Source organism: Erythrolamprus reginae, chromosome 4 (genome assembly GCF_031021105.1).
Source record: "Erythrolamprus reginae isolate rEryReg1 chromosome 4, rEryReg1.hap1, whole genome shotgun sequence".
Taxonomy (NCBI): domain Eukaryota; kingdom Metazoa; phylum Chordata; class Lepidosauria; order Squamata; family Dipsadidae; genus Erythrolamprus; species Erythrolamprus reginae.
Genome location: NC_091953.1, coordinates 136,629,319 through 136,641,818, shown reverse-complemented (window position 1 = coordinate 136,641,818; position 12,500 = coordinate 136,629,319). Strand labels below are relative to the sequence as shown.

Sequence of the window (12,500 nt, the reverse complement as noted above, 5' to 3'; positions counted from 1 at the left end):
GAAGTTCGGAAAAATGCACTTCCGGTTTGTCATTGTGCTGTTTTTTGGCACTCTGGTGCTGCAGGAAATTTCCCTGAACCCTCCGGAGTGCAAAAATAAGCACAACGGGTTTTCTGTCGGGCTCTCTGGTAGAATCCTCCCGAAAATTCACAGGTACAAAGTTCAGACACACACACGTTTGAAAATTCAAAACAATGTTCTTTATAATGAAAATTCACTTAACCTAAGCCCTCTTTTGGTATAGCCAAGAGCCCTCGTCTCCTGGTAATTTGTACAAGCCCCTTATCAGTTCTGTGATACTTAGCTTGCAGCTGTGAGGCAATTCACAGTCCTTTTTCTTTCACAAAGTGACACACACTTTGCTCTGGTTTAGTTTCAAAGCAGGGAAAAATCAGCACACAAAGGTCAAAGTCAGTAAAGCAGTCACGAAACACAACGATCAGATAATCCTCCACAATGGCCAAACCCACAGGCTGCTATTTATAGCATCCTCACTAATGACCCCAGCCCCACCCAACCACAGGTGGCCTCATTTTCTTTGATAATAATCTCTCAGTTGTTGCTGCCTATGCATCACTCTCCGCATGCGTGGCTGCATCATTAACTCTTGTTCCGAATCCAAGGAGGAGCTAGATAATTGATCTCCTTCTGAGCTGTCTGCCCCACTCTCCTCCTCCCTGTCACTCATGTCTTCTTGGTCAGAGTAGCCTTCATCAACAGATTCCACAGGGGGGGCAAAACAGGCCTGAGGCATGTGGATGTCTCCCCCACATCCACAGTCCTTGGGGCAGGAGCTGGGACAGAGCTAACCACAACACCGGGAAAACCGGAAGTTTGGAAAAATACTCCTGTATTGTTTTAAAAATTCAATATTTTTTTTTTTTTAAAAAATTATTATAATTGCTGTTTCCAGCAAAGGCCAGATGAGGCTATCCAAGGATATTTGAGACAAGAACTCACGGAAAATAAGAAAAACTATTCCTGTTCAACCCAGAAAAAAGGAAAATCAAGTGTGGTTGAGGTTGCGTTATGGCCAAATTGTTTCCAAATCTCCAGAGAGGAAATACAGTGATCCCTCTATTATCGCGAGGGTTCCGTTCCAAGACCCCTCACGATAATCGATTTTTCGCGATGTAGGGTTGCGGAAGTAAAAACACCATCTGCGCATGCGCGCCCTTTTTTCTATGGCCGCGCATGCGTAGATGGTGGAGTTTGCGTTCCCCGCCGCCCACGCAAAGGGGAAACCCCGATTCGGCTCCTCGCTGCTGCTGCGCTACCGAGCAGATCAGCTGCTGGCGGCCAAAGGAACCTTCCCTGGGTCTTCCCGGCCGCCCACGCAAAGGGGAAACCCCGGTTCCTCGCTGATGCCCGCCGCTCGCCCGCCCGCCAGCAAGAGGGGGAAGACCCAGGGAAGGTTCCTTTGGCCGCCCAGCAGCTGATCTGCTCGGCGCAGCAGCAGCAAGCAGACGAAGATCGGGGTTTCCCAGCCGCCCACGCAAAGGGGAAACCCCGGCTCCTCGCTGATGCCCCCACCCGCCGCCCGCCAGCAAGAGGGGGAGAGATAGAGAAAGAGAGAGAAGGAAAGAAAGAGATGAGAGAGGGAGGAAGAGAGTGTGAGAGAGGAAGAAGCAAGATAGAGAAAGAGAGAGAGAAAGAAAGATGAGAAAGGAAGGAAGAGAGTGACGTCATCGGGTGGAAAAATCGTGATATAGCGTTTCGCGAAGATCGAGATCGCGAAACTCGAGGGATCACTGTATCTCATTGTCTCTGAATGGACTTGGTCAAGTCATGGACTCCCAAATTTCTTTTTCAAGGCTGACTTAAGGACTTAAGTGGGGTTTATTAAACCTTACATAGAAGCTGTTTTGCCAAACTGTCTGAAACGTTCTTTCCTTAACCAAGTAAAGAAAAAAAAACCTTTTATCGTGAACCATCAAATAAATAGCTCAGCCAAACGAATATTATGAAGACCCAGGTTTTACCTTTCTCACTGGTCCTCTAGGATTCTTCTGACAGCTTTGGATCCTGATGGGATTGTCCATGTCGTTCTAATGTTTATTTTCACGGGTGTATTCAAGGATCTCTAAAACAAAAACAGGTTGTGCCATTTTATTAACCCACCACTGACTACAAAGTACAATTTCAAGTTAATAAAAAAAGGAGGATGGGGAGGAAGAGCGAGAAGAAGAAGAGGTAGAGGAAAGAGGAAGGGAGGAAAGAGATGAGGAGGAGGAGGGAGAAGAGGAAGAGGAGGGAGAAGAAGAGATAGAGGCAGGAGGAAGGAGGAGAAAGAAAAGGAGGAGGAGGAGGAGGAGAGGAAGAGGAAGGAGCGGAGAAGATGAAGGAGAAGAAGAGGAGGAGGAGGAGGAGGATAGGTGGAGAAGAAAGGAGGAGGACGAGGGGGAGAAGAGATAGAGGAAGAAGAAAGAGCGGAGAAGGAGAAGGAGAAGAGGAGGAGGTAGAGGAAGGAGGAGGAAGAGAAGGAGAAGAGGTAGAGGAAGGAGAAAAAGCAGAGAAGGGGAAGGGGAAGAAGAGGAGGAGGAGGAGGGAGAAGAGGAGGAGGAGGAGGGAGAAGAGGAGGAGGAAGGAGAAGATGAGGTGGAGGAAGAAGGAAGGAGGAAGAGGGGGAAGAGGAGGGACAAGAAGAAGAGGCAGAGAAAGGAGGAAGGGGGAAGGGAAAGAAGAGGAGGAGGGAGAAGAAGTGATAGAGGAAGAAAAAAGGAGGAAGGAGGAGGAGAAATCAATAGCACAAGTTAAGAGTTGGGACCAAGAAGCCCTCTGAAATCCCACCAAGTAAAAATTATTAAGGAAGAGAAAAAATGAACTCACCTGAGATTCTACTTTGATGATGTCTCTGAGTTTTTTCTTCTGTTCAAGATAACATCTCAAGATCTTCAGCGGCAAAGCCAAAACAGCCAATCACGCTTATTACCCAAACGCAAATGCTTGGTGGCCATCAACACCCTAGGGCCTCTCCTTGACGAAGGTCCATGCTGCGTCGTGTCTTCTTCTCTGCTTTAGCAGGAGATGGGATTTCCCTTTGCCATTTTTCTCCATGAGAGCCTTCGAGGCCTTCTACACGCTACATGCTGCAATCTTGAAAAGAAGAAACAAACATGTTGGAGAAAACCATAAATGATTTTTTTATTTTGATGCGTTTTTCATTGTTTTTTTTTATATTGTTTTAAAATTGTTGTACATTTCCCAGAGTCCTGAAGGAGTTGGGTGGCCTATAAATTTAAATAATAAGTCAACAAATCAATAAATCAAATCAACAAATCAATATCAGTTAATCAGTAAATCAATAAATTAATTATTCCCAAGAAAATATGACTTTGTGAGGCCAAACATTATTCAACAGGGAACACTTCTCCCCCTCTATTCATTGTTCCGCCAAGAATGAACGTATGGTAGCTACCAGAACAGCGATGGTGGACTGTTTTTTTGGTGTGAACCCCCACGTGTGCCCACACCCGTCCCACCCCCTCATATGCATGTGCACACCCACGCACTGCCCCTTTACTTGTGTGCAAACCAACCAACCCCCCTTTCATCCTCGCACATGCGCACAGGCCTCACTGAAATCTGGGACAGTAAAACAACGGCCAAAACGGAAGTTTCGAAAAACGGACTTCCGGTTTGCCTGTTGTGCTACCTACAGGGTACGTTCCAAAATTAATGCAATTATTTTTTAAAAAAAGTAATTTATTGAACAGATTTGCACAAACACTTAAAATTCTTCAAAGTTCTGTCCTTGGGCCTCTACACATTTTTTCCAGCGACTCTGCCATGACCAGTACGCGCCCTGGAAGGCATCTTCGGGGACCTCTCACAAGGTCTTCGTCACAGCTGATTGGATCTCTTCTATGGACGAAAAATGGGTTCCTTTCAGGGCTGCCGTAATCCGAGGGAACAAAAAGAAGTCTGCTGGAGAGATGTCAGGACTATGGGGGGGGGGGGGGCAGCATTGGCACCTGGTGTTTGGCCAGGAACCCGCGGACTCGTAGCGCGTTGGGGCAAGGCGCATTGTCGTGATGGAGTTGCCAGGTAGCGGAAATGTTTTTTCTCGTCCTGATGACCCTTTTGGGACTCTTTCCAGCACATCCACGTAGTAGGCAGCGTTCACTGTCTGTCCTTGAGGAACAAACTCTTTATGGGCCACTCCTTTACTGTCAAAAAAGACAATGAGCATTGTTTTCACTTTTGATTTGCTCATTCTTGCCTTTTTGGGGGACTGGTCAGTGTCCACTCAGAGCTTTGGCGTTTTGTTGCTGGGTCGTATTCAAAAACCCAGGTTTCATCACCAGTGATGACGTTGTCCAAATAATCAGGTTCAATTCCTATACGTTGCAAAAGTTCACTTGAAATTTCCATTCCATTTGTTTTGTGACACGGTCGGCGTGCAGAGGTTTACAATAACTGACGTCCTGCCGCTTCCACAGCTTGGAGAGCACTGAGACCAGTTTCGCGGCAAAGCTTAGCGTCCCCCCTACCTACTCCAAGTCCATTTTTCCAAACATCCGGTTTGCCCATTGGGAGTTTTTGCACTCCAGAAGGCTTCAGGGATGTTTCCAAAGCCCTGGAGTGTGAAAAATGCCCAGCAGACAAACCAGAGGTCTGTTTTTGCAAACTTCCAGTTTGCCCGTTGGGTGTTTTTCGCACTCCGGAGGCTTCAGAGAAGCTTCCTGAAACCCTGGAGTGTGAAAAACAGCACTATGGGCAAACCGGAAGTCTGTTTTACTAAAGTTCCAGTTTTTCCTGCTGGGCGTTTTTTGTACTCTGGGCTTCAGGACACGTTGCTGAAGCCTCCAGATGTTGGAATGGCCTTCCCCAAGGCCGAAAATCATCTGGCTAGCTAACACATGCATGCGGGAACAGACATAGGGTTGCGTGTCCACCAATATGGTTCAAGCGTGCCAGCTGTGGCACATGTGCCATAGGTTCGCCATCACTCTACTGGTCATTCTTTGTCAAGTGGACCAGGTGAAATTGAAGCCTTACTTGAAAAGAAACCATCACAAAAATAACCTATTTGATAGGAAAAAAAGTATTCTTTCTGATGAAATAAAAATGAAGATGATTGAAGGTGAGAAAACAGAGAGAGATGGAAAAAATGTGCTTTTTCTAATGAAGATGATTGAAACAGCTCTCTGTTTTCTCACCTTCAATCACCTTCATCTTTATTTCATTAGAAAGAGCACGTTGCCAAGCATCCAAATTTTGTTCACACTGCAACGGTCATAAGTGTGGGAAAACAGTCGTCCCTTGTTTCACTCTGAAGCGTCACTAAGCGAAACGTTGTAAGTTGAGAAGAGCCCGTGCTTGAAAGCCAGGTCTAGTCACTTGCGACTTTTATTTCCAACATTTCCAAACTCTTCTGCTGTAGAAAGCTAGAACAAAGCAATTAAAAAGGAATACGTTTCTCTGCAACAAGAAATAAATCGAAATACTAAAGGCTACTAACCGCCAACATGTAATAAAGTAAGGGTATTTATTGCTCAGGAAAATGGAGATAACACCCTTCAAGATAGCCCCAAGGAAGGAAAATGCTAGTTTTTAAGACAGTATAATTTGTTTTAGGAAATACTAGTTTTTAAGACAGTATAATTTGGTTTTGGTTTTTTTTTAACTTTCCTTCAGTAACTTATGTTGTTGCCTGAAACCTCAATTTTTTACGTAGGAGATTAAAAAGCCACCAAGCCTCAAATACAGCAAATAGCAATAATGCAAAGAATTTTTAAAAAATCCTGAATTGGCTGGACTGAAACAAAAAATAAAAAAGGCCATAATTGTGTTTCTCCGCTGGTTGTTGGCCTTTCCAGAACCCTCGACAAGAGTGACATAAATCTCCAGCTAATGTAGGAAATGGTGGCGGTTCTCTGGAATAGGATTTCAGCCCAGTTCTCAGAAAACAATTTTGTGGCCTTAAAAGACCGGGCAGCTCCAAGGTCACGTCCCCAAGACGCTTATCCCTCCTCCTCCTCCGGTGGGAGCAAAGCAAGCAAAGGGTTGTAAGTTAAGGACCACCTGCTTCTTCCTTCCTTACCCAAGGAGTAGAAACCCACCGGTTGTAAAACTAGTTTTTTTAAAGTCAAATGTTCAGTGGCTCTCTGGTCTGTCTATGTATCTATACCTCTATATATCTATCTCTGTCTCTGTTTTCTCTTTCTGTCTGTCTGTCTGTCTGTCTGTCTGTCTGTCTGTCTGTCTGTCTGTCTGTCTGTCTGTCTGTCTCTCTCTCTCTCTCTCTCTTTATTATTATTATTATTATTATTATTATTATTATTATTATTATTATTATTATGTCGTCAGTACAACACAGCAAACGAGATCACTATGCTGGATTTCGTATTTCATCACCAGTCGGGCGCTTCCCAAGCACCTAGGACTGCGTGATGTAGCGGCGAATTATTATTATTATTATTATTATTATTATTATTATTATTATTATGTCAGTACAACACAGCAAACGAGATCACTACCCTGGATTTCGTATTTCATCACCAGTCGGGCGCTTCCCAAGCACCTAGGACTGCGTGATGTAGCGGCAAATTATTATGATTATTATGATTATTATTATTATTATTATTATGATTATTATTAATTATTATTATTACTATTTAGATTTGTATGCCGTTCACAGAATACAATACAAAAACAATATGTGTACAAATCTAATAGTTAAAGCTATAAGCTAAAATCCCATTACATTAAAAAGCAGTCAATTAACTTGTGTGTGTGTTTATGTGTGTATGTGTGTGTGTGTGTGCGTGTGTAGCATATTTTGCTGATAATGAAAAGGAAGGGAGACTACTATAGATCTATTTTGGGCTTATTTGCCTTCATCAGGTAGCCATACCCTGATGGGATTTGAACATGGGGCCATATACATACATACATACATACATACATACATACATACATACATACACATACATACATACATATATACATATACATACATGCACATACACACACACACACATATATATATATGCATCTATATATCTAGTTCTATGTATGTATGTATGTATGTATGTATGTATGTATGTATGTATGTATGTCTCTGTCTGTCTGTCTGTCTGTCTGTCTGTCTGTCTGTCTGTCTGTCTGTCTGTCTGTCTGTCTGTCTGTCTGTCTCTCCCTGTGATGGTGAACCCATGGCTCTATGGCAAAATATAACCTCCCTACCCTGCAATGATAATTTTGAGTAGATGCTGCTCTTACTTAAATACTGTTTTCATTTTATGCAAAGCAGCATTAGAATTACATGCTTTTGGCTCCTGCCAATCAATGGTAATAGTGACTCCCTTTTTCTGTTTTTCTATGTTGCTCCCTGGAAAATTCTGGGAACTGAAGTCCACATATTTAAAAGTTGCTGATCTAAGTGAAGTTTAAGGTCAGCTTAGAGACAAAACTGGGCATGTTCTTTTAAAAAAAATTCCGAATAGCTTAATTAATGGTAAAAAAAAAATCTTATAACCTTTTTACACAATTGGTCAGAAATGACCACTGTTTTCTTCCATTTGGGGGGGGGGGATTCTAGAAAGAAAGAAAAAAGCTAACATGAAAGGGGAAAAAATCTCTTTCCCTTTTATTTATATCACAGAATTATTTATCTTCTTATTGTGCATCACACGCTGCAAACTAACCTTAAAACTATTTCTTAATATTGCAATACTAAATAAATAAAAATACACATTTCTGGACAACAGGTGGCCAACAAACATTAAGAAGCATCAGAAAACAGCAGAGGGAGAGGAATGATATAGATTGTAACTGCTATAAAGATGATCAGAAATCCCTTTTAAAATATTTTTTTCTTTTCCTTCCCTCTTTTATTTCCTGCACTTTCTCCTTCTTTCGGGATATAAAACCCTGAATTCAACACTCCTAAAACTGAACACAGGATGATTCGGGACTGATAAAACTCCCTTTTATTTTTTAATGTACACATTAAAAAGTCTGGAACTTTTGATCAGCGAATCTGGAAACCAACTTGGTCTTAAACAGAAACTAGCGAATACTTATTGCACACTCATTGTTGTTGTGTTCAAATCTTGGAAGTAATTTCTCCAGAGGCTCTGTTGCAGGAGAGTGTAATAAATTAACAACCAAACCTATAATCCCCTCTCTTTTAAACAGGGTGTGGAAAATGCTCAGGAAGGCAGGACAGATGGCTGCAAAAAGATGGTCTAATCCTAGTTAATCCTTTCCTAGCACCAAAGGAAGCTCCTGCCACAACATCAGAGGCGGCATTACTTGCCGAACCTAACTAGGTGGTTTCTTTCTTGCGTTTTTTAATGGAGAAAATTGTTAACAAGATTAAAAAAAACCTACCACAATAGAAGAAAAGTACTAAAAGAAGAAAATAAGAGGGGGGGAAGAAAGAAAGAAAGAAAGAAAGAAAGGAGGGAGGGAGGAGAAAAGAAAGAGGAAGGGAAGGGGAAAGAAGGAAGGAAGGAGAAAAGAGAGAGGAAGGGAAGGGGAAGGAAAAAAGGAAGGAAGGAGAAAAGGGAGAGGAAGGGAAGGGGAAAAGGAAGGAAGGAAGGAAGGAAGGAAAAAAGGGAGAGGAAGGGAAGGGGGAAAGGGAGGAAGGAAGGAAGGAAGGAAGGAGAAAAGAGAGGAAGGGAAGAGGAAGGAAGGGAGGGAGGAGAAAAGACAGAAAGAGGAGGGAAGGGGAAAGAAGGAAGGAAGGCATGGAGGGAGGGAGGGAGGGAGGAGAAAAGACAGGAAAGGAAGGGGAGGGGAGGGGAGGGGAATGGAGGGAGGAAGGAAGAAGGAAGGAAGGTTCTTATCTTTTGGAAAGTGGTTATACTGTAAATGCATTTATATTTTATCCTCTCATTTTACAGTTACATCATAATCTCCTTCTTTCCATATGCTCACTTTCTAAACTTCAAACTCAAAAAATCGCAAGTTCATTTTTCTCTTTTTTTTCAACAAACAGTCCATAAAAGTTTCCTAGCATTGACAAATGCAATTGTCGATTTTTCTCTACTCAAAACAACCTAATTCTGCCATAGCTACTAGTGGTGTCATCTTCACCAGCCATTCCATCGCTGTATTTTTCATTTTTTGCACGTACAATAGTCACGCAGCCACAACCATATATAAAAATAATAATCCCTAGTTCTCCTAACAACGCAGGCAAGTCTAAGCCAATTGTTTCTTGCCAGGAAAAACAAAATAACACAATCGGTAACTGTGTACTTACAAAGATATGGACTACTATCCATCTGTCCATCTCCATCCAAACAACCAATTGCAGCACCTCTGGTCTATCAATTTGATAGACAAATAAATAATAATAATAATAATAATAATAATAATAATAATAATAATAATAATAATGCATATTGTGAATCAATTGAAACAGGTGCATTTTTTGTGTGTCTCTCTCCGCAAGCAGTGCCAACCAACTGCACACAAGTTCAGAAGCAACAGAGTTTCCTTTGGAACATACACACATTACCTAGTTAGAAAACAAACAACTCATTAAAAGAATTTAATTATAGTTTATCTGCCCTCATCCAGTCTGTTACCATAAAACGCGTGCTGCTAGCTCGCTCTTTGAAACCGAGAAATTACCAACAATCATCAATAGATAATGGTCCTGCCTGTTTTCTTTTCTTTCTTTCTTTCTTTCTTTCTTTCTTTCATTTTTCTTCCTTTCTTTCCTCCCTCTTTTCCTTATGTGTCTGTATATCTTCCTTCTTTCCTACTTTCTTTCTTTCCTTCTTACTTTTTTCCTTCTTCCTTCCCTCCTTTCCTTGTCTGTCTTCCTTCGTACTTACTTTCTATCTTTCTATCTTTCTTTTCTTCCTTTTTCTTTCCTTCTTCCTTCCCTCCTTTCCTTGTCTGTCTATCTTCCTTCCTTTCTTTCTTTCCTCCCTCCCTCCTTTCCTTGTCTGTCAGTCTTCCTTCTGCTTTCTTTCTATCTTTCTTTCTCTCTCTCTCTTTCCTTTCTTTCCTTTTTCTTTCCTTCTTCCCTCCCTCCTTTCCTTGTCTGTCTGTCTTCCTGCTACTTTCTTTCTTTCTTTCTATCTTTCTTTTTCTCTCTCTTTCCTTTCTTTCTTTTTCTTTCCTTCTTCCCTTCCTTCTTTCCTTTTCTGCCTTCCTTCTTTCCTACATTCTTTCTTTCCTTTCCTTCTTCCCTCTCTCCTTTCCTTGTCTGTCTTCCTTCTACTTTCTTTCTATCTTCCTTTCTCTCTCTCTCTCTTTCCTTTTTCCTTCTTCCCTCCCTCCTTTCCTTGTCTGTCTGTCTTCCTGCTACTTTCTTTCTTTCTATCTATCTTTCTTTTTCTCTCTCTTTCCTTTCTTTCTTTTTCTTTCCTTTTTCTTTAATTTTTCTTTCCTTCTTCCCTCCCTCCTTTCCTTGTCTGTCTATCTTCCTTCTTTCCTACTTTCTTTCTTTCTTCTCTCTCTCTCTCTCTTTCTTTCTGCATTATAACCCAAATTAGTGCTACGCATTTGATTTTTGAAGGCTGCAATCCACACCTAACTCACCGAATTTGCTACTAAAACCTGAATTCCATCCTCCGTTAAATCTTATCCAGAGCAGCGAGAGTGAAATTATCCTAACCCGCAATTGACACCGTTCTCAACAGCCACACAAGCAATGCCAGTTCCTGTTCGGAAATAGCCAGTTATATCGGACCGCATGATCTGATGGGAAAGGAATATCAGCCGGAGGTTTCCGCTTTGCCTAATCCTTTAAAAACACAATTATAATTCCGCGGAGGTTCTCGACTTCTCACCTTTCCCAGGGAGACAAAATTAGACCGTCTATTTATGATGACTTCCTGACTGCAGATAACCAAGACTGTCCGATAGGAAGACAGGGGGGGAGGGGGGATATTATTACCACCCAGACCCTAAAACAGGCTCTTTCTGACCGTTGGATGCTACTGTGCGAAAAAATAAGATATTCTTTTTTTACCGTGTGAAAAAAATGAGTAACTTTGCTAAAAACAAAATTAACAACCTATTCTTCTAGGTGATTTTTTAAACAGAGCTAGGCATGCATTATACAAACAAAATGATTAATACAGAGACAGACGGACGGACGGACGGATGGATGATAGATAGACAGAAACAGACAGACAGGTAGGCAGGCAGACAGACAGAAAGAAATATTTTTGATGGATGGATGGATTAGTGACAGATTAGAGATATATTAGAGAGATGATAGATAGATAGATAGATAGATAGATAGATAGATAGATAGATAGATAGATAGATAGATAGATAGATAGATAGATAGATAGATAGGAAAAGGAAGGAAGGAATAGTTTGGATGAATGGATGGATGGAGTAATTATAGTGCAAATTACAGATACGATCGATAGATAAATAGGTGGATGGATGGATGGATGGATGGATGGATGGATGGATGGATGGATGGACGGACAGACAGGAATGAATCATTTTGTTACGTACATATACACACAAATATGATACATGTGTGTATATATAATACATGTGTGTATATAAACATATATATATAAGTTTAAGTTTAGTTTATTGGATTTTTATAATACATGTGTCTATATGTATACACATATACACACATATGTATGCATATATTTACGCACACACATATACATGCATACATGTTATACATACATATAACCCCCCCCCCTCTCTGTGTATCAAATAGCTAATAGAACTTTGACCCGCAAAACGCAATTTGGCTCTGAGGAAGGTCTCACAGCTATAGCAATTTATACCATCAAAATATTGTTTTATTTATCTAAATTATCTTCATGTGATCTTTTATTGATTTGTTTGTTTATTTGTATCCGCCTTCATTATTTCACCAAATAACTCAAGGTGGTGAACACTTCCAAAACATCTTCCTTGCTCCCAACCTTCTTGGTTTAAAGGGTTTTACGAATCAAAAAAGCTTTTGACGTGTTAAGGTGGATGCATTTTTATGCTGATGAAAGCCAATATTGTGAGCCGCCCCGAGTCTTCGGAGAGGGGCGGCATACAAATCTAATAAATTATTATTATTATTATTATTATTATTATTATTATTATTATTATTATTATTATTGAACAAAGCCCCAGGAACCTTAAGACGCCTCATCAAAGATGAAACACCATCAGATCTTGACATTTGGATTTTGCAAAGTTCCCAAACAAATGACTGCTGCATGCAGGGAACACAATCCTTACAAGCAGCAACTAGTTACTAGCCCTACTATGTTGGTAGCATGTGGGAGTAAATTGCCGGAAGAAAACAAATCCCTGAGTTGCAAAGTTTCAGTCCAAATCATAACAAGACCACATCGCTTGTCGTTGTCGTTGAACTAACCTTGGACCCACAACAGACAATTTTGATTTTTTTGCGATTTGCTAAGAAACACAACCTTAGATGACCCACAACAGAATAAATCTTTCGTCTACAATATCAGGATAATCGTGCAACCCAATCCTACTGAGTGGAGGGATATTAGAAGGGATTAAACTGCAATAATCTTCAGCATGAGATT

The 12,500-nt window shown here is 41.2% G+C and overlaps 1 protein-coding gene across 2 annotated transcripts in view; it reads right to left on the bottom strand.

Moving 5' to 3' along the window:
* AKAP11 (A-kinase anchoring protein 11) overlaps positions 1-12,500 on the bottom strand; it is a 51,813-nt gene that overhangs the window by 33,735 nt on the left and 5,578 nt on the right. For both annotated transcript variants that reach the window (XM_070751387.1, XM_070751388.1), the window contains exons 2-3: positions 2,830-3,096; positions 1,983-2,083 (exon numbers count right to left, since the gene is read on the bottom strand). In XM_070751387.1, the coding sequence (XP_070607488.1) occupies positions 1,983-2,042 (60 nt within the window). In that variant the 5' untranslated portion in view covers positions 2,043-2,083; positions 2,830-3,096. The remainder of the gene's footprint in view (positions 1-1,982; positions 2,084-2,829; positions 3,097-12,500) is intronic.